Consider the following 23,484-nt stretch of genomic DNA (forward strand, 5'->3'; position numbering starts at 1 on the left):
AACCTGTAAGTTGTTTTTTTGCACAATTGTAGAAAAGTAAAAGTGCATCCTAGCAACTTTACTTTTTAAACCGCAAAAAAATATATAAAATAACACTGCTAATTTAATCAAGCTAATACAGTTTCTGTTGGTGAATGACAGATGCCATAAAAACTTTAAAGCATTGTAGACATGCTTAATAATTACAGGAAATACCTGCACTTTCTTAATGTTTTATATATATATATATATATATATATATATATATATATATATATATATATATATAAAACAAATCCTATAGAGAAGTGGTGCTATTTTAAGTGATACCATTCTGTCATCATTTTAACCGTTTCCCCCAGGAGAACAGCATGTTAATATTAACAAAGACTACTGCTAAATCTGCCTCTGTAGCTAAGGCTCCACACCCACTATGCCACTGCACTTATATTCTCACTGTATTTTAATTACTCTCCACACTTTCTTCATTTCATTTCTTTTCATTCTTGAAAAGGTTATATGTGTTTTTATTGGTGTTCTGTTAGGTGTAATATATTAGCATATCCATCCATCCATCCATCATCTGTAACCATTCTTCCGATTGAGGGTCATGGGTGGTCCAGAGCCTATCCCAAATATAATATTGTTAAATATACTAGAATAATTTAACTAAAGAAATCTGAGTTAGTCTTGAAGCCAAAACGCTGTCTCCCCTGAGTGCTAAAAGGCTTCAGACTTGGAACTACATCCGATTATTCAGTTGCTTTTCAGGCAGCGGGAGGAACAATTCTTGTTCATATACTCTTTTTATTTACTATGAGATTAAACAGAACCAGACAGACACCTGACAGACCTGGCGAGCTGGGATTGGTCACAGGAAAATGCACCAATTGACATAACAGGTGCCTCCATGAGAGATGGAAAGAACGTGCTGTTAGCATAGAGCCCCGCAGGCAGCGACAGCGAAGGGGCGGGAACTGGCCATCGGTCACATGTGTCGCTGTTTGCAGAGTCCTGCCATCAGGCTCAGTGTGCTGCAGCGCCATCCGTCGATTCGGGGGCCTGCGGAAGGCGAGGAGAGGGCTCCGTTTCCGCGGGGGGGGGGCATGGCGCCGACACCTTGCTCTTGGCCCACGAGGCGAGCGAGAGGACGGGGGCAAGCGCCAGCTGGACCCCGTGCCGGCCCAGCTGCCGGAAAAATGCATGCTGGGTCCTGGTCCAAGCATACTTTGCGCGGCATGTGGCCAGCGGGGAGCCAAATCACGCTTCCCGTTTCCAAAACCAACAGCTCCCTAACAAGCCGGGAAGAGAGGCCGCCGCTAACCGCTCTTTAATTTGCGGGTAGCGTCCGGGTCAGCGTTCCCTTCCAACAGAGCTTCCACATGAGGCTGGGAGAGGACGGGGGCTCGGACCTCTCGTCCAAACTAGCCCACCCGTCCGTATGCACAAAGACACACTCGCCTTCTCACTTTACAGCCTCACATCCACCAACATCCACAAGGGGGCGCATCGTCGCAATCCACCGTTATCCACACGGGGGCGCATTGTGTTATATGGCTACAATAACAAATTTTGCGGCTTTTTCCTTTCGGGGTTTCCGCTGCATGCCAGCAAATTGTGCATGCTGCAGGTCATCATTACATAAAGAGTGAAATGACTGCTTAAGATTATTAAGCGTCTACGACAGTGATTACCTGATGTACGCGGTTCATCAGATCCATGTTTAAAAGAATATGACCGGCTCATTTTCTGGCTATTTTGAGGCTGTGGTTTTTGAAAGATGCCGATGAGATGCTGGATGTAGCTTTTCCAGTTGAAACCTCCCCCTACCCCCCAACAATTCCACCCCCAGACCATAAGCCTTTATTTGATCTTTTAAGATCTGTATTTCTTCAGCCGGTCCAGCTGGCTGCTGTGCTCCTGCGTGCCTCTCAGATAGCAGTATCTCCTGCTGGTACACTGAGATTTTTCTGCTGCCACAATCCCACAGACGCTGTGATGGACAGCCCGATGGAGGAGAGCGGCTATCCTGGGTGGTAAGGGAGAGCTCTGCTTCCTGCCTCTCCCTGGCATCACAAAGGCTGAGCTCTGTTAAATATGATCTCCCTTCATTTGAATGCTGAGATAGATTTTTTTCCCCTCATTTCTGCACAGTCTGGATTTGCAGAAATTTATGTCAATATGTGTCACGCAAGCTGAAAATGGAGCCCTCGAGAGGGTGACAACCTATTCGGATGTGTCCGTTTAGATTTGCCCAAGCTGCTGTCCATCATGCTTACAAGTCATTCTGTGTCGAATATGAATTAGTTTTTTTATATTTAAACAATCCGAGAGCACAGATCACACCTTAGCCCTTCGGCCTACACTGGGAGCGTCATTTGTGAGGAATCTAAAAATGCAGGAAATAAAAACTTATGCTGCTGGGTCAAATCAAATCCAACAACACAAAAACCTCACTCCTGAAGGTTGTCCGCTTCTACGTTAAAAAAAGAGCGAGTCAGCTGACCATGCTGTGTTCTCCTGACCTTGAGCAAAGCACGGGACGAAGAAGTGAGACAAAGAGATGGAAAGCTGCGGTCACTCTCAGTCAAACTCAAGCAATCCTTGTTTACTGAGAGATCTGTGGCTCGGACCAGACCCTGGTGCTGCATAATCTGCACAAGATTAGGGTGTGCTGAGTAAATCACACAGGAGGTAAAGCAATTAGCTGAGAAAGAAAATATGCTAATGTCCTGCCAAGCCTGTTGGGTCATTTTCATTATGCGTGTTAAGCTGTGGCTCTGGGCAGAAGTTTTCAAAAGCAGATTAATAGTAGCATAAACAAAAAATGCAGAATTAGAGTTTATAATCCAGAACTCACAAACAAACTAAAAGCCACACTTTCGAGGATAATATTTCAACAGACTAATTGTTATTTTTATTTCATAACGCCTGCATTACTGAGCAGTATTTCATTATTTTATTTGTCGTTCCTGCCAAATAAAAGGAGAAGGATAAAGTTATGACCATTTTTTTGCCAGCTGAGTACGTGGCAGATATTCATCCATCCTTCCACCCATTTTCTGTAAATGTTAGTCCTATTCAGGGTCACAGAGCCTATAGGTACAAAGCAGGGAACAACCGAAGATGGGATGCTAACCCATCACAAGGCACACTCACACACCATTCACTCACATATGCAGATCTACAGGCAATTTGGTAAGTCCAAGTATCCTCAACATGTTTTTTAACTGTGGGGGGGAAATCAGAGTACCCAAAGGAACCCCCCCCCCCCAATGACACAGGGAGAACATGCAAACTCCACACACATTGAACCCTAGCTGAGATTTTAAGTCAAGTCCCAGAGGTGTGAGGTGACAGTGCTAACAACTGCACCAGTGTGCCGCCCCTCAGATAGTCACTGCTGTTCACACTTTACCCTGCGGTTCAGAGTGCTGGATGAGCTCAGTGCCAACCTGTGCAGGCAATTGTGCGTAAATGTTCGGCATCCACTAGCTAACATCCTACAAACTGGAACATGCAGTCATCTACACTTGACTAAACCACAAAATCAAACAGCTTCATTGTTACCCCTTATTTTTCAATTGTTCTGAAAGATTTACCTGAAGGCAACATAAAACGAGTCAAGGTCACGTGTAATTTGAAGGACAATATTGCCATAATTTAAATGTGATAAAACTACAATAAAACCTCGGATTGCCAGCATAATTCGTTCCGGAAACGTGCTCGTAATCCAAAGAACTTGTATATCAAAGCGAATTTTCCCATTAGAAATAATGGAAATACAGATGATTCATTCCGCAACTCAAAAATATTCATATAAAAATGATGAATTAAAAAAATAAAGTAAAAAATACATAAAACAAATTAACCTGCACTTTACCTTTGAAAAGAATCGTGGATGGTGTGATAGAGATGAGAGAGAGGAGAAGAGGAGGGTTATTTTGTAGGACGACTTTCACTATAACTAACAGAATCACCCGAATCATCTGTTGGCTCACTGGAATTTTTTTCTTTTTGTGCAACTTTAACAAGGAACCTATCCAATGACAGCTGCTTTTGCCTCCTTTCCAATTTCGAGGAAATGTGGACATTGTATTGTCGTTAAATAGATTCATCGCTCGCACTGCTACGGCTTTATTTGGGTGGTGCTTTTCTACTAACTTTTGACTATACGAGTGAGGCACGCCGACTGAGACTGAGTATGGGAAACGATTACCCACAATCCCGCAGAGAGAGAGAGAGAGAGAGAGAGAGAGAGAGAGAGAGAGAGAGAGAGAGAGAGAGAGGAGAGAGGAGAGAGAGAGAGAGAGAGAAGAACCATCGGCTCAGTTGTAATTACGTGACGCTTGGCAGACGAAGCCTATACATAATACTCGTATTACAAGACCTCGCTCGTTTATCAAGTTATAATTTATTTTAAAATGCTGCAAACCAAGTTACTCGCGATCCGAGGTTTTACTGTACTTACATCAGCAGAATTCATCAGTACCATGCGGCGACCCCCAGGAAATCATAGAACTCGGTCGCGGTCATCGACGTCATCATCATGTGATTCAACGAAGAACGACGTATGGAAAACTGTTTGCGTATGACAAACTAAAAAAATCGCATTCATCAGATCCCTACTCGGTGTTTCAAAAAGTTTGTTTTTTAAGACAGCAAACCATAAATAAGTCGCACAAATGAAGCAGTTAATCAAACGTTTAAGAAACCTTTTGCCATGTCAATATGCATTAGGCGTTGACTGATTTGCCATTTGCCTAATTAATCAATCGCTCATTCTAACTCACATTCTATTATCTCATTCACAAGCCGTACAGCCTTGACGTACATAAATCTCTTTTTTCTTTAGTCAAAAGAAATTAAAGTTATTTATCTGCAAGGAGAGCTAAAAGCAAAGAGCAGATGCTAGGGAGTAGGGCGGAGGTGATTTTAAGCGCACTGTTGAGTCCTTCCACTCAGAGATGAGATCACGACAGCTGGCCTGAGTTAGCTGGTGCAAAGGCTCTGAGTTTTAACTGACTATGTGCTAAAAGCCTCATATATAAACTTAAGGGCACCCCACACCTGCACCGCACCTACTTCCTCACCCAACAAACATCAGAGGAACATTAATAGTTAAACTGTTCCATCAACACCCAGAGTCAACGCGCAGCAACAAAGCAAACTGCAATGATCTGAAGCTTCACACAAAACGAAATGCCCTTCCGTCTACCAGCTAGTGACCCCCTTCAAATCAGCACTCGCTTCACATCAGCCGCTCACGGAACCTTGACTGGTCTCAGACCAGTTTGTAGCGCTCCACCTCTATCATCGTAACAGTTGTTTTGGCAGATGCCTCAAAACCGGAACTCTAATTTCTCTGTCTTTGTACCCTGACAGTTTTCATTTCTGGCTGCGTTCCCAGCTAAAGAGCATAAGTGTTGGAGCGTTGAAGAGCGGTCATTACTGTCTGTGAGATTTTACAGACGCCTGAGCCCCAGCGATGGCCAATCAAGCTGTCAAAACGGCTCCGTTTCCGCTGCGTAGGGGCCTCGCACTCACAGCCAGCGGACACCGGGTCATTCCCAGTCAAAGTCATTCCCTCTAAATGTCCCAAGAACAACGAAAATCATAGTCTGCCCGAGAATAGAACATAGAACAATTGACATTTTAAATATTTTACTGATTTTATCATTTAAATTGGAAAAGCAGTGATTAATAAGAGGTTGTTATTCAGAAAGAAATTGTTCCAAATCTTCCGACATTGTAATTATTTACTCTGATGCTTCTAAAGATGCAAATTGGCAGTACTTCACAAAGCTGACATGTAACATATAAACATTTAGCTGCAAGCATATTAAAGATTTAAACAGAACATCATGAAGATAAAGTCTTTGATCTTCTAATGCTCTGGCCGCAAAACCGCGTAGAGTCGCTGCATTTTACAGGGTATCAGCCAGCTCACTTACCGTCATGAACCCGTCTAGCAGGCCCGAGTCGGGTTTCGGGGGCGCCTGAAGCCTCTCCATGGACCACTTCTCGATGATAGAGGACACCTGTGTGTTCTCGGTGTTGAGGATCCGGAAGCCAGTCATGTTAACCCCGCTGTAGCGGTACGGTTCCACATCCAGGGCGAAGAGATCCTAGAAATGGAAACCAGGTGCAGGCCATTAACTGGCAGCACTGGCAGTGTGTGGGCAACATTAATGTGATCGAATGCAGCGTTTTCAGGTTGTTCTGTGTCTTGATCGTCCATAAAGTACGATACAGCAGCTGGAACATCCCTGCAACCATCACGCCAAGCGGACCTTTTCATATGAGTTCTGCTGTGATGATTTAAATACACACACGTACACACAAACCTGTGCACTGTGCACAACAGACGTCAAAGCAGCCTCATGAACACAGATGCTGTGTCACACCTACACAGAGATCCTGAAATTCACGCACACTCACAGGCAGGAGCTTGTATGGACAAACTTCTGAGAGAGAGACACAGCCAGACGCAACCATACAGGTCTGCTCTTGTACATTCGCGCAGACAGAAAAAAACACCCACTAATGGCGACTAGCACACGCTTATCTCCAAGAAATTACACCAGCAATGAGAACGAAAGCTGGCAGAAGATGAAGGCCATATGCCGGCTCTCTATGGCTGGTTTGTATTTTCTGGTTGGCAAATTAAGCTCACAATTCTGGCCCACTTGTCTGCCAAAGTTCTTGGCTAAATCACCTCCCCAATTCCTATTTTTCCTCCATTTTCACTTTTTTCATAAACTTCTCGCAATCTGAAAACCCCTTCTGCTGCATGGAGACCTAAACTTAGCGGGGGGGGGGGGGGGGGGGGGGGGATCCTGGGTGAGCCGGACCAGGCGGCAGGGTCTCAGGAGGGGGCAGCAGACACAGATGCCCGTGCCATCAGAGAATCATCAGGGTTGTAAGGAGACATAAACTGACTGTCATCCATATGAAAAAGCCATCCCTCCTTTCTACATACATCAAAGCCATTTTGTGTTTACTATTGTGTGCTCGCGGTAATCTTAAGCCGGACAATAATGATTAACTGCATTTAAACAAAGGAGAACCCTCATTCAAAATCAATTTTCTTGACCGTCTCTCATCACGCTGAGCTCTATGAAGTATGATTACCCTATCTCTCATCCGAAGGGCGGAATGGATATCGACCTAATGTCCAAGGGGACTAAGGAATGCTTGTCAAAGTCTTATCAAGGAAATATGCCTCTGAAATAGGCAGTGAAACAAGACCTATCACATTGTACAGCCATAAAATCTAACTATAAATCTCCAGAAAGGCTAGCAAGGTTCTTTGTAATTGTGTCAAATATTAGCCTCATGTGCAAGCATCAATACCGACTTTTTCCGGTTAACTATTAATTATTCTATTGGTAAACAAAATAATGACACCGGGAAACTGCATGCGTATCTATTGGGCAGACAAATTTACACGCACATTTAATTTATGACATGAATCTTAACTGATCAGTTTCCATTTAGAAATAAGTACAAGGTCGTCATGTAGTCGCGGCGTTGGATAGGGTCACACCCCAGTCGGCCACTGCTGCAGACTGGGCATCGCCAGCCAGATCCCCGCCCTCTGCTGTGCTGTAGTTTCTGCTGCTCATAAGTTTAAAAGCTACCTCATATGGATTCACCTCCTTCAAGGACGTTAGTCTGCTTGTTAAACACCACAAACAGTACGCTGGATCCATCTGGCTCGCTCTTATTGTCAAAAAACTACAGCTTTCCACTCAGCCTATTAAACAGTCGTGAAATGCTCACGTCTCGTAATGGAGGCGCTGAGAAATAAATATCCATTAGCGCCTAAACAGCGGCGCCAAATACCATTGTGTGTAAAATTGCTTACCAGCGTTGTAAAGATGTAGTGGTAATACTCCGTCATCATACCCATGGCTAGCGCCTGCAAGAGAGATAGGAAAACAGTGTCTGTCACCGTACCAATGCCTCGCTGACACGCGAGTCTGGCGCGCGGCACAAAAACAGCTCAGTGTATCTACAACGTAACCTATTTGCGAGGGCCGCAACTCAGATTCACAGAGAGAGAGAAAAAAAAACATTAGAGACCATTTTGTTGAAAGAGGACGTCAGGGGGAAAAAAATCAAGAGGGAACGTGTTTGCATGCCTGTATCTTTGCTATTTTAAAATCCTTATTTAAATAAAAAATTCACAGTTTTGTTCTGTGCACAACATAAAGCGATAACCTCATCTTTCATGCATAATGCATGATGGTACCAAGAGTAAACTGCAGGGAAACTGCATAAATTAGTCTGAGTTAATGTTTAAAAGGAAATAATAGCCGAGTGGTGTGGAGGACTAATGGTACACGCAGGAAAGGGAAAGGCGCTCTCTCCAAATGACAGTTACTCCATATGCCTGTCCAGCTCATTGTTATTTTAGTGCCATGGTAACGTTTTATACCATTTCTGCACAGAGATATTCCTTTGAAAGCCTTTTGAAGCATTTCATAAACACTGGGAAAAGAACTGACATTTGTTTTCTTTCCATACCCACCCATAACAGTCTGTAAGATTAAAAGTCTGGTTATTTTATATTTGATGTCCTTGACTTCGCATTTTCCTATGTGTTTCTCTCCTTTAAAATATATATATATATATATATATATATATATATATATATATATATATATATATATATGTATGTATGTATGTTATTGTGTGTGTGTGTGTGTGGTCATATATATATATATATATATATATATATATATATATATATATATATATATATATATATATATATATTTCATCATGAGGACCAAATGTTCCCACAATGTGATAAAAACATGTTATTTTGACATTGTGGAGACCATTTTTTGATCCCCACGGGGCGAAACTCAGTTGTATATAAATCAATCAATCAAAAATCTAAAAATTTCAATCATCATGTATTTCGTTTGGGTACTTATGGGAAAGGTTAGGGCTGGGTAGGAGTTAAGGTTGCCATTGTTGGGGTTAAGGTTTTGCCCATAGTAAGAAATGAATGGACAGTCCCAGGAAGACACAAATACAAATTGGTGTGTGTGTGTCTGTGTCTGTGTCTGTGTGCGTTTCTGACGGTGTCTGGTGTGTGTGTGTGTGTAAGTGTGTGTGAGAGTGTGCGTGTTTGACAGGTATGTGCATGCATTTAATGAGGTGCATCTAAAGGGTCACCTTTGGCACTGTCCCCTGCATTGTGGGCAATTCATTTCTCCCTTAGACTGATCCCCACTCCCCGTCCCTCCATCCCACCCTCAAGCCAATCCCCTCATCAGGCAGCGTACACCTCATTTCAAAAGGTCCGCAAACCCCAATAGCAATCAGGAATAACCACACAAAGCCCAATGACTACATCAACATTTCTGTAAAGCAGAAATTATACAGTCCACTCACTGTTTACAGAATCTGATTTTCACATAACAAGATGGGGTAAGAAAGGCAAAACAGAAAGAATAAGCTTAAAATGAAAGTTTGGATTTGACTGTGAAGTTGTTGTGTGGAAAATTAATAACATTTGCTACCAGCCACTCAAAAAAGAGATTTAAAGTCTACAAGCAGATGGGTTGGTTCGTTTTGTTAGTCGATTGTTACTGAAAATGTTGCATAACAGAATTTAAACAACATAATTTAGTCTCCAGCATCTTGGACTGATTCCCCTGTGAGGATTTGTCCTGTTAGGATATGTATAATTGCAGAATTTAATGTTCAGGAACTTACATTATATGTTTTTTTTTCATTTGCTTGCATAAGACAGAACATACATAATACAGGGCAAACAATCGGAATCCATGACAAGCACAAGTTCTCAAATAGCTTGTGTACCCAGAAAAGTTAACTCAAAAGTTCTGGTTCTTGAATGGAACTATGAACAGAGCAAGATGGCACTGCAGGCAACATGCAATGCTTTTCTATTATGTTAAATGCAAATTAGCAGTCCCACTAATGGAACATGTAAAGTGGCTTGTGTAAGCCCTGACACTAAGCTTGTTACAGCAGTAGTGCTGGGGGACGGCTTTAGTGCATCTTTGTCACAGTCATCATTTTCATCACATATAGGACACTTAGAACAGATCATATGCATGAAAATGTCAGCATGCAGAAAAGGCTGACACCTCTACAAATGCACCAAATTCCTTGTCTATGGATGACACGATAGTAGCGGGCCTCATATCTAATGATGAGACCTTCTGAATGAAGGTGATCAGTCTTGTAGCATGGTGCACTCATAACCTCCAAGTCAACACTATCAAGATGGTGTCAAGGGTAGTGGACTGGTGGACACTAGTAGACATCCTCCTGCATGACTCTCCTTCAAAATCAATGGCCAAGCCAAGTCATTGGTTGAGCCATTAATATTTCTGAGGTCCACCAGCACCTTGAGGTGGGACATTATCTCCACCTCCATCATTAGTAAATCCTAGGAGAGGTTGGCCTTCCAATGCTAAGCTCACCTTCCATCATGATGAACTACTGCTGACTACCTCAATCATAGCCTGGTCCCCCCCCCCCCCCCCCCCCCAACGCCCTCCCTCTCTAAGATCAGGCCACAGCAGGTGGTCTCCACTGCTGAAAAGATCACATACCAGGTAGAAGTCCCTTTCACTGCAAGGATGAAGATTAGAGGTGGCAGGGCTGCCATGCACCTCGTCAGGTGGCCGATCACAGCACCTCAACTCAGTTCAGTGTTGCAGTATTACTTGGCTGTTGTACATCAGTGTTGTTGTACATTCTGTTTGTTGTATGACATTGCGTTATTGTGCTCGCATGCACTAAGCTGCATAGGGCATAGATGCACTATGTTGTATAGTAACATTGTATTGCAATTAGCCTTGAATCTTATTTTTGTTGTGTCTATAATGTTGTATTTTATATCAATGGGGCTGTTATTGTACCAAGTTCTTGTCCTGCAGAAACCCATAACCAGTTCCTGAAAAGCAAGCATGGAAAGCAACCATAATCCTATCTATAAAGATGGACAGTAATCGATTTTTCTCAGATAATTTCAGCTAATTCTGATTGGCAGAGGCAGTATTCACCTATTTTAAATGCAATTAGGTCATTGACTATCACTTTTTATTTACAGCGGTCATATATTGTTACTATAGCTACTTTGTGCAAGCCACACCAGCAACCCCGAACACGCATTCCTGGAGATAGATCATAGGGGCTGGCTTGTTCTATGAATTACATCGCTTGTTGAAATGATGGGTTAACAGAACAGATCAGAACAAACAGTTTGCCGAAGAACATTGTGATGTAATCCATCGAGCACTGCAGAAGTTTCACAGAGAGAAATGAGCCTGATTATTAGTGGTATGCTACAAAATGAAGCTGCCTTCTATTACAGCTCATTAGTGGGACATACACTGCATGCCACTTGCCACTGATGCAAGGCGTCCTTGACCTTCACTATCAATCTGCATTTCGGCAATTGATTAATAGCCTTGTAAGTGCCTGGGTGAACCATGTTATCTTTAATATTTAATGCAAGTCTGGAATCCTGGGAGAAAACCACAGCTCTTTAATTATAGAAGTTTAAAACATCCATTTCCATGAAAGCATTGCAGAGATACAAAACACCGAAGTTATTTACAAGATTACATTTCTTTAGTGCATGAAAAGAAACCAAAAAAAAAAACATTTTAATTAAGGAGCTTTCCTGATTAAAATGATACATTTAATTAATCAATAGTAGTTTATGCAATGGTAATGCTAAAATGGTAATTCATATGGTGTTTGGAGCAGGATTATTTCCTGTAGAATCCATGGCACAGATTAGATAAATGATGACAAATGTTGCTACCGTTTCAGCATTCATGCGCTAACTTCTTTGTCAGATTAATATACGGCTTTACAATTGGCAGATCAGTGTTGCAGTAATATCCCAGTATCTATTGTTTTATTGGCATGAACATCATTAAATATAGAGCATATTACAACAAGCAGGAAAGTGGAGATAAAGTACAAAACTATTAATTAGCAAGGCACTGGTCAACAATTGATGATACCCTGTGTATCATGACCCATCCACTTTCACCTGCAGTACAGCCATGATTAATTTCTTCTAATACATAACCCCTGTAAACAATGACAAGCCATGGATTCTGGTCCTTAGGAGCCAGTCTTTTGTATTAATGAGACAATCGGGAGCTTCATCCTTCTCAGCTCGTTATGGCACAGAGATCGTCACCTGTCAGTCTGGGCTGCATTTTTTGGCTAACAGGCCTTCTGTTTCTGCAAAGAAGCCAGGCCTTCAATCTTTAACTGCTGCCTCACATTCACAGTGCTGGATGTTTTCTGCATTTGGAAACTGTGCCTACATTTAATATTTATACCATATGAGGCATTTAAGAGAAACCCATTGTGACATCAAGTTTCAAATGCCCACAAACAGACAGATCAGTCAATGGCAAAAATAATTCACCCACTGCAAACAATTTATAAATAACATTGTGATAAATAGCGCTGTCAGAATGAAATAAAAGATAAAAATATAAGTTATAGCCATCCAGTACTGCCCATCCAGTGCTTCTATTATACTTGGGTGTAAGTATTTCAATCTGCAGGGGTGTGTGTGTGTGTGAGAGAGAGAGAGAGAGAGAGAGAGAGAGAGAAAGAGAGAGGGGGAGAGAGAGAGAGAGAGCATGCAGAGACAATGGTTCACCTGCTTAAGGATCCCAGCTGCCATCTCATGCCCACAGTCAAAGATAACGTGGAACTCTTTCCCTCTCTTCATCTCCTTCAGCAGCGGTTTGGCGTCCTTCGTCTCTGCCGGCAACTGTCGTATCTTCAGCCGAATGTTGTAGCGAGACGGGGCTTTTATAAGCTCTTGCAACCGAATGAGACCTAGGGAGAGAACACGGTGAATGGAACACCGTGAAGAGGAGCACATTTACGGAGAAAGGAATCGCTCCCGTGGCCACTGCACATTTGCATAACACAAAAAAATGCAATTCACCGGCTAGAACCTCGCTGCTTCCCCTGGCCGTAACGCCGTGGGGGGGCAGAGGGTCGCAGGGGCATGGTCCTCGATGTCGGGAACACTGTCTATTCAGCACCACTTCACAACATAAAAATTCAGTACCCTGGACAATGACCCCACTCCCATCCATATGCCTGCAAACTGAAGTTAAGCAGTTGCTCAGTGGCTCCTGGGGCCTGTCAGCAGCAGCAGTGGCAATGGAGAGGCACACGATCCACACAACCCTTGCAAACATTCTCGTTTGCTCCTTCCATTTCCATCTAACACATAAAGTTCCCCATTTATGGTCCAAAGCAAACCAGGATTGTCCTCTACTAAGAATATTTGTTTGTTAAGGCTTCCTGCCACTAGAGGGTGGGGTGGGTGGATGCCAAAACATTTTTTTTGATTTCCGGAGGAACTCCCATGACATGCCCTTCCCATCATGCCTCGATCCGGCTGAGAGCCAATCTGATGATGACACCTGTTCCCACCTGGCTACATAGCCTGGGCCAGCTTGCAGTGCTGCAGTGCCATTAGGCTGCTAGAATCTGTTAGACATCGTTCCTAACGTGCTGACTCTAATTACTCTGTGGCTGTGTGTCCATCAGTACCTTTTGTCTGTTACTGAGCATTTTGCTAGGGTGAACTGCCATTTTTTGTTGTCTGTTCTCTCCTGCCTTCCCCTTGCTATTGACCTAGCCACTAGCCCAGGTCTCTCTCACACACATCTGTCAGGAGCCAAACTGCCCATTCCCACAACTCTATTCTCTAACCCCGAAGCATATGTTATTGCCCACTTTCCTTGCTGTCTTACTGCTAATATCACTTTGCCATTACATTACTGTATATGCCAGCGAAGCCACAAAACCACGATATCCATTATAGATAAAGCTCCCTCGAAATGATTTACCAGATATAATGATCACTCTGAAGTTCTCTATTGCAGCAGAGACCAAATCATGTCACATTTGAAGCTACTTCACATGCTTTTTTTTAAACTTGCTGAGCTTTTACACTAGATCAGTGGGAACGCAGTGGGCTCACGCCCCCTGCTGGTGGGCTTCATTCCTGCCCCAGCCTATGTTTGCAGAGTCTGCATAAACATGCTGGGTTTGCATGGACTTCCTTCAGGTGCCTTGGTTACCCCCCGCTACAAAAAGACATATGTTTCAGATGAATTACTGTCCCATCCAGGGACTCTGTGACTATGCACCAAATAAGCCCTCGCAGGAAATGGATGGATGTATTTTAATTAGAATTACATAAATGAGTCCGATGGATAGATGCTTAATGATTCCCATAATCTGGAAATTCCTCTTCAAAACTAGCCGGGGACATCTGTAATAGCCGTAACCAGCTCAACATGAGTCGTTTGCTCATTATTTTGCTAGCTTCATTTATCAGGTTATTCCAGAAAGATGAGGGTAACCGATGACATATATCAGAATCGCCTGAAAATCATATGTGCTCCTTGTCAGTATAATGTGGTCTATCATAGACTTTACTCTTTTTGAACTGGCATGGGCAGCAAACAGTGTATGGCATATCGAGCCCCGGTAAAATTTGGGTAAAAACTATATTAATATTTTAAATTAAGTTTGTATAAAACAGGTACATTTTCTGGCATGGGTAATACACAAGGAGGAATATTCTCTATATACTTGGTGAAGCAGCAGCCATAACCAGATGTTTTCTCATCCTGCATTGTCGAGTCCCAAGGCGATTTCCTCAAAGCGTTGTTTACTTAGATTCTTTTTCCGCTTGAATGCGTCACACTGTGGGACGCTAAACGCGAAGCGGGATCTTCTCTAGCGGACCCCAGGCGCTCCTCTATCCAAGGCCGGCGCAGTAGGCCTGCGCGCTAGGCCGGCACGTTGGGCCTGCGGGTCACGCCGCAATGCCCTGTCGCACACCACTGCTGCTTCCTCGGCCATGGCGAGCTGATACAACCCCGAAGGCTCAGAAGCTGCAAGATGCAGCTGGACACATGCAGCTAGGAGTCACACAAATCGGCCTCCGGGGGCTGAGCAAAGACCACTGAGTGACTCCACAGGAATGCCAAGGGTGATCCCCTCCACACTTTCCAGTTGTTCCAGTCCCTCTGAATGACTCTCCACTGATTAGATGTGCAGATTGTTAAGCACACTGTCTGCAAACCTCCACTTACTGTCCATGTTTCTCTGTTGTTTGTACTCCACTATACTGAGTGGGCCATGTGCACTTTTATTCCTTAATATAGCTAATAAGGTTAGAGGTTGCGGAGGTGCTGATCATTGAGGGATCTGGGGGTATGTGGCTCTGCCTGTCAGGACACTGTGCCCGTGATCGGAAGGTCACTAGTTCAAAGCCCATGGCTTGCAGAATGATTGCACCATCAGGCCCTTGAGCCAGGCCCGTAACCCCAACCTCCTCAGGGACTGTGTCTGACCTTGCTCACTAATCCTCACTTGTGTGTTGCTTTGGACAAAAGTGTCTGCTAAATAAATTAATGTAAACTGATCAAGTCTGCTGTGATGATTAATCTCATCTCTCCCTGTCATGGGTATAAACTGATTTTTTGCTTTTGCCTCTAGTAAGCGGAGAGACGCAACAACTACCCGAGCGGTAGAAGCCGCTGACAGGTCCACGCTCTCCTGCCCTCAGCCCACCCACTGTCTGCATTTCAGTCCCTGCCAAAACGCCAGCTTTCTGTTCTTGTCTTATTTCCTCAGTGTGTGCTGTCAGTCCCGTTCCTGCGCCGTCCTGCTCCCCCTGAAAAAGACACGACATTCCCTGTTCCCTGCCTGACACCATGTCACATGCTTCCGTCCACAAGTCGAGACAGTTTTACATTCAGATTCTCGTTTGTTTTTCACATTCAGTAGCGTTCAGCCACGTGTATATGCTGAAGTGTGATCTATTCCATAGCATGGAAAACAAACAAAAACAAATGCATCAAAATAAAATGACAATATATTGTAAGATATAGGACAATAAACCAAAAACGCATGAATAACTCAGGGAATCCACCTCTGCGTGTCTAATAAGGTGCCACCAAAAATAGAAAAATTCACAGGAGAGTTTTCTGCAAGCCAAAAGTGGCCCTGTCAGCTTTGATCTTTACAGACTGCGCCTAATTCCTCCCAACGTCTCCGGGATCCAAATTTAACTCCGCATGAATATTTCATCCGCTCAGAACGTTTATTAGCAGTCCTCTCGGTCACAGGGAGCTCCCCACGAGCCGTGAGTGGGGGGAGGGGAAGAAAGTCACCAATAAATAACCAAAACAGTTGCATCACTCAAACATGCTGCTCAAAGCCTCCAAATATGTTAAGCGGAACAACCTTCGCCGGCTCGCCAGCCGGCCTCGTGGAGGAAGAGAGAGACAGGTGTTTTTGGATGGGGCCGTCTGCCCGTCGCCCACGGCGACGCTCCGTTCTGCTCTGGCGGCCAGTGGTAAATCACAAGGCTCGCTCCAGGTACAAAAGGTCGGGCTTAATGCGGCAACGCCACTGCCCTTTCTTTATTTTCACATTCGATTAAACGTGGTGAATAAATGGGAGGGAAAAAAAAACATTAAAACGTGTTTCCGGTCAAAGGTTTTAACAGTTCATTCAGGGACACAGAACCATTCATTTTGGGCAATTACACACATGCACCCATTCATGAAAGAATTTAATTTCTCCTTTCTTTTTCTGGACCTTTCAGGGGACTGCAAAGGGGTTCACTGACTGACCAGGGAGAAAACACCTTTGTCACTCTGACTTTGAGCTCCAAGCTGCACATTAATATGCTGCAGCTCTCCACAGCAATTAAGCACAATTTATTTAATATATGGGAACATCTGGCTCGCAACTATATGCGTGTTATAATCTTAAACACCTTGTCACAAGGGTTCATGCCACTCTCTGTACTTAATTACACCATACGCTTATGGAGGCAAATCAAGGATGAAAGGGAAAAACTAACAATAAAAATAAACGTGACCAGAATGTTGCTTCATTGATAAACTTTGAGATTTCTAATAAATTACAGCCACCTTCAATTATGCAAATCGTCCTTTAATTATATCATGAACAATTAAACATAATATAGAATCTGATAAAGATCCTATGACAATTATTTAAAAAGAACAAAATTGAACTTGCATCTATGTGTAATTTAGCCTATAAACATTCAAAGAAAATGCCTTCTTTGATTACATAACTAGCTGTTCCTTATTTGATCAGGTAATATAATTATATGTGTAATTGTGTGCATAATGAGATATGTCTAGAAGAAGGTGATTATTACATTCATATTCATGTATTCCTAATTTTATTTAAAATACTAATTTAAGCAGATGAGAGAATGTAAGTATGCATCCTATCCTCTGCTGAGCTTTGCAGTCACAAATAAAAAAGTATTTCAATACCATTAAAATTATTCTAAGCTTTAAATAAACATTAAGTAGGTAAGATGAGGTACAGTTCTCAGTGAAACAACGATCCATCATCCACAGTGCAGAAGAACAATGCCAAATATTATCATGTATTCTTTGTAATTAAAAATGAGCTGTAGCAGATAATTAGACATGGCAGAAGGGCAAATCCAGTTTATGGCATCTGATGACTGACAATATCGTGTATCTTCTACATGTCTTTCAAACATCCATTCATCCATCCACTCTCTAACCGCTTGTCCTGGCCGTTCAAAGAATGCATCCAAAAAAATGTACATACTTATATTACAGACTGTTTGAGCTGAATTTGACCTCAGATTTCACCTCAAATGTGGGGTATTTTGTGGGGAGTTTTTTTAACGCTGTATCAAACTAAAATGCGATAATTATTCTACATAACCGTTTAAATGAAAAGCTCTTTTACAGTACGATAATTATAAATTTCATCTCACAGCATCCCTGACATTTTTATCAAAAAATTGTATTCATTCATACAGCAGAATATGTAGCAAAATCATCATGTGTATTACTGCATGTGTACATCATTCCATCCATCCTCCAGCTGCTTCAGCGTTCAGGGTCACATGGGGTGCGGCCAGTGAGCACTATACACTTATTTTAATCCTCCCCGCTCTAGGTAGTGCAAAAGGCCTCCATCATATTACACAAACACGCATACTAAGTGTAATTTAAAGACAATACCAGAGGAAACCTGTTAAAGACAGGAAGACCATGCAACTTCACCAGTACAGAGCAGGATTTGTCCCATAACTCTGGACTGTGCAGCCATCTCATACATATAAACCTATTTTTATATACCTATAACATACATGTCACGCCCAGCTCGTACGATCCTCGTGTGTGCCACGCCCCCCTGATTATCCACGTGTGCTTCCCTGATCGTGCCCAGCTGTGTCTGATTATTTTCAACCAGTCCTGTCTTTTTAAGTCCATGTCTTGCCTGAGTCGTTCGTCTGTCATTGATGTTCATTGGCGTCAGATGTTTCCTTGTTCCCTAACCCGTAATAAACCCCGTAATTCCCCGTTTTTGGCCTGTCTGCCTGCTTTCTGCCCGTCTGCCTGCCCGAGCGATCACCCGCTCCCCAGCGTTCCCGGGCGATCGTGACAATACAATATATACAATAAACATACACACACACATATTTGTATTTATATAAAAAATGATCCCTACAATGTCAAAATAATAGATTTTTATCAGACTGGGGGAACACGTGCACATACATACAAGTGGCCAAAATTGTGGAAATACTTCCAGTTTTTAGAGATTGCATAACTTTATTCAGATGTTGCTCCAGTTACTTATTTCATCTTCCAATGTAAGATATTTGTAAAATCATACATTGGATGATTAAATAAGTAACTGGAGCAACAGCTGAATAAAGCTCTGCAATTCCTAAATACTGGAAGTGTTTCCACAATTTTGGCCACTAGCGTATGTAATACAGGGTGGATGGTAGGTCAGAGTTTGGGGGACTTGCATGGAGTTTACAGTTTCTCACCATGTGAGATTGGTTTCTTCCAGATCCCACCCTTTACAACCATGTTATCCCTGTGATAGCCCCCCCCCGAGACAAAAATATTTTATGGGAAAGGGTAAATGAGACGAAACAATTCACTGAATAGCTTAACATCGATTTACATAACATACAATTACCTAAGGAAGCAGAGGGCACAGGCGGGAGGTGCCCTGGACTGGGTGCCTGTCCATCACGTCTTTCTCTTTTTAAATAAAATAACCAGATTCCATGTTTTTCGTGCTAGCAATGGCTGCACCGAAGTAAATGGAGATTGTTCTAATAAATGAAAGTAATTTGCTGTCTAAAAACTAAACAGCAAAAGAATGTGAATGATAAATTGTGTTCGCGCTTAAGATGGCATTAGAAAACGAGATGACATTTAATTGGTCTAACTTTGTTTGGCGCAGACAGTCAACGGTGCCACGGTCAGGTTGTGAACAAGGAGAGATTTCACTGCAGGCATCACGACGCCGTCATGTCCATTAAGAGCGTTACGAGCCTTCTGCCGAGCAGCCAGCGCGCCGGCTGACGCTTATAAAACACCGCAGTGCACGCCGGTTCATTATGGCACTTATTTAATTAAAAAACATCGTTAAAAATTGAAACGGTAAACCTGAATTACCACCGCATTAATGCCAACAGCTCACGAGGCACCAAACAGGGTGGCAGGCTGCAGTGGGGCGCGTGATGGACATTGCACTCGCAGTGCCTTATTCATTACTGTCTCCTGCGCGAGATCGGTGCACTCACACACATCAAATTGAAACAGATTACTGGAGGGGACCTGGGACGCGCTGGATCTTTTCCAGCACAGCTTGCTCATATTCACGTCGCTACCTTACTCTGAGATATACTTGGAGGACCCCGGCCTGAGTAAATACAAAAATATATATCGATCTGCGTGGCAGTTCTGACAAGAGGTGGACGCGGTCTCTGAGCTTCAAGGCGCTTATCGTGAATCAGGTCTGTATGACTGCGTTTTTTTTCTTTTTACACTCAGTCTCTCGAGATGCCGAATAAAGGTCAGCATCATAAACACATTGGAACATCGACCGCTTTCTTCCACAAAACCCTTCGGAAAACGCCGCTCAACTTTCATCTGCCTTCGCTAAAGCGGCTCGCCGCAAATGTCCAACAGTCAAACGCTCCTCGGTGAATGCGCTCTTACGAGCCCACGCTGACCTTTAAATGAACAAAATTAAAAAAGACATCAGCGTGGCTATAAACACACTTATGGTAACGATTGGGCGGGGGAAAATCTTCTCTGAGTATTACAGCAGCTCAGGTTTCAAGTTTATTGGCGATTCAGTACAATCCATTGCTACTACCATGCTTTCTGCAGACTAATGCGGGGCTGCCAACTCATCTGGCGTGACACATAGGCTCACGCAAGAAATCTGACGGCAAGTATATTGTATATATTATTCCATTAAAAATCTAACAGCTATATCAAAAGCGTTGGAGCGGTTTGCACACCCTACAGACTATTTACAAGGTAATAAAGGTGTTACTCGTATGTAAATGTGTATGCATGTGTGTGCAGCCTTCGAATTGAAAATCTCACTCCAACCAGCTGACCAAAGCTATAAAGTATGTGTGTGTATATATATATATATATATATACACACACGCACACTGCGCACGTTCTCTTTAGGTCACGTGATTCCCTCCCACAGCCAAAAACATGCGCTTAGGCAAATCAGCCCTCATCAACTGGCCCGAGTGTCCCCTGTGAGGGACAGGCTCCCCGGGGGCTACCCACATTGTGACCTGTGCTTCCTGGGATTGGCTCCAGACTCGCGGTGTATGCACAGGTGGAGGGAGTGAAAATTATATGTATATTTAAATAATGACAGAATCCCAGTGCGACACAGAAATATTAATTCGACAGGGTAATTAATTATGCACTGCTTTACGGATAGCAAAATTTATTTTACCATCCATAGAGCTATGACTGCGTAATCAATTAATGAATAATTAAACAACTGTTTGACTTTTTAATTTCATGAGAAGGGGTGACTGCATAATTAATTAATAGCTGTGTTACTTTAGTTGTATGTTACTTATTGCTCTTACATGATTACCTGTGCTTTCCAGTTCTCTCCCTATTCTCTCTGTTGCTGGTGGCATTGTCATGGCAACAGGCACATAAACCCTGCTTTAGCAGCAACAAGGTGGCCAGGCATGACACTACACATTCACTGCGCACTTCTTCTCTGAAAGCACCTGCTTCTGCTTTGCAGCTAACAAAATCACAGATTCCATTAACCCATGATATCCTCACAAAAGGTGACACCGATGTGACATTAAAGCACATTTTCTTGACTTTCTGATACATAAGCTGGGCTTTTCCAGCTAACTGATTCACATGTTGGATGAGAAACTCAAATAAACACGTTTTCTAAATGCATATGTGGAATGGAATTTTATTAATCCTTGAGTTTTGTGGCAACACCACTTACAGAAAATCCAACCATCCTAGAAATGCTTTGAAAACATTTCCCTTAAATTAAGTGAGCTGTGCAAACCAATGTACCAAATGAACCAAATTTTCACCAGCTTTTTTTCATGCAACTTCAGAAAATGACTGCATGTTTATTTTAAGCTACTTAGGGGGAATGTTAAAATTAGATCCAGACATTTAGCAGAATCAACGCCAGTGGGGACTTCGGGATTAAAATAATGGGAAAGATCTGCATCTCATGTGGTCCCTGGGGATCCAATTTCCCAGCCTTGTGACACGAAAATCATATCGCTGTTAACCCTATCTCAAAGTCACCATAACCATCTACATGGATCAACAGCAGCATCAGGTCCAGTAGAAATCAATTTCAGCTGCAGGAAAATGAAAGGGCTCCAAGATTTAGGGGCGCTGCTGCAGCCTCATACTGTACAGATTTCTGTAACACACAAAAAGGAGCATCTGCATATGTGCCAACCACCATTTTCTAAATTGTTGCCACTACAATTTAAATTATATATAACATACACAGAAGTAAATGGTGTGTGGAGTAGGTTTATATTACATTGTGGGGACCAAATGTGCCCCACAATGTAATAAAAAGCTGTTTTTTGACATTGTGAGGGCCATGTTTCAGGTTCCCACAAAGATCTGTGAATGTGATCAGAAAAGTAAAAAGTTTCTTGTTTTGTTTGGTTACTTATGGTTAAGGTTAGGGCTGGGTAGGGCTTAAGGTCATCATGTTGGGATGAGAGTTTTCCCTATAGAATTGAATGGAGAATCCCCACCAAGATATAATAACCAACCTGGTTTTTTGTGTGTGTGTGTGTGTGTGTGTGTGTGTGTGTGTGTGTGTGTGTGTGTGTGTGTGTGTGTGTGTGTGTGTGTGTGTGTGTGTGTGTGCGCGTGGCATGCAATGGGTTGGTGCCCCATCCTGGGTAGTTCACTGCCCTGCAGTGCCTGTAGCCTCTGGGATAGGCTCTCGACCCCCGCAACCCTGAATAGGACAAGTAGTTTCAGAAAATAGATGGATGGCTGGCTGAATGGACACACAGTCGTACATTTCTCATAAGGCTTTGTATTCTTTTTCATATTCAGTAGTTAACCATGGTGTCCTTTTACAGTTTAAAACTACATCTGCTAATTTCATGGCCATTTTTTCAAAAAGTAGAGAAGCTGAGATTAGCACTGAGATGTAATGTTTCAAAGACCCCAGGGCAGCAAAAGCAAGCCAAAAGTCTGTCAACTCCAACATCACACCAACAGTTCTGTCCGACTGGGCAGGAGTCTGACTAGCACTCACCTGTGCTGTCGTCATAGACAACGGTGACCGTCTTCCACTTGAAGAAATGGACCAGGTCTAGAATAGCCCGGCTGAGGGAGGAGAAATCTGGGTAGAGGCTGACGTAGAAGGAGTCCCTGTTATCAGAGACCTGGTGCTTCCATTTGGTCTGGATGTGTGGCACGCCCAGCGCGTTGCAGATGGATTGGACAGCATTGGCCGAGGAGCTGTGGGAGGGACCAAAGATGGCTGCCACCCCCAGGGACAGCTGGTCACAGGCTGGAGAGAAGACAGAAGTCTATCAATAACAGGAGGAAAAAAAGGGCAAATATGCTGACAGATCCTATGCTAGCCAGTGTAGGTACATAACTGTACCGTCAATGCCTGCAAAACCAGCTTTAAAAAAATACCTATTAAATAAATAATTTTCTTGATTGTATGTACTAAATTCATTTCAAATACTTTATTCGGGTTGTAAACGATGTAATGTGGCATGCACGTATTGGTTGCTGGCGTCAGAGAGCTGAAAAAAAACTTCCATTGATTAAATCATTTATTTAATATAGTATATAAGTATATTAAAATTTGATTTAGTAATCAATTTATTAGTTTTGGAGTTCTAATAGCTGTTTGGTCAGAGGAAAGAATTGCTACCTCTCTGTTTATCACCCAGTCAGCAAGCAGTCAAACCTCTTCCTGATGCTTTTTAAATAATTTTTTTATATATATAAAAGAGGTGAAACAAAGTATATCCCTTTCAGATTCTTGAATTTATGTTTGTGTATTTCCAAAGTCCTATGGACAAACTTAGCAAGGTTTCTA

The 23,484-nt window shown here is 42.8% G+C and overlaps 1 protein-coding gene across 1 annotated transcript in view; it reads right to left on the reverse strand.

The window, feature by feature from the left end:
* The window catches only part of grik2 (glutamate receptor, ionotropic, kainate 2), a 142,101-nt gene that overhangs the window by 73,633 nt on the left and 44,984 nt on the right, over positions 1-23,484 (reverse strand). Inside the window, 4 exon segments of the mRNA XM_049027148.1 lie at positions 5,934-6,107; positions 7,850-7,903; positions 12,662-12,843; positions 22,684-22,941. Of these exon segments, the coding sequence (XP_048883105.1) occupies positions 5,934-6,107; positions 7,850-7,903; positions 12,662-12,843; positions 22,684-22,941 (668 nt within the window).

This window comes from Brienomyrus brachyistius, chromosome 9 (genome assembly GCF_023856365.1).
Source record: "Brienomyrus brachyistius isolate T26 chromosome 9, BBRACH_0.4, whole genome shotgun sequence".
Lineage (NCBI taxonomy): Eukaryota > Metazoa > Chordata > Actinopteri > Osteoglossiformes > Mormyridae > Brienomyrus > Brienomyrus brachyistius.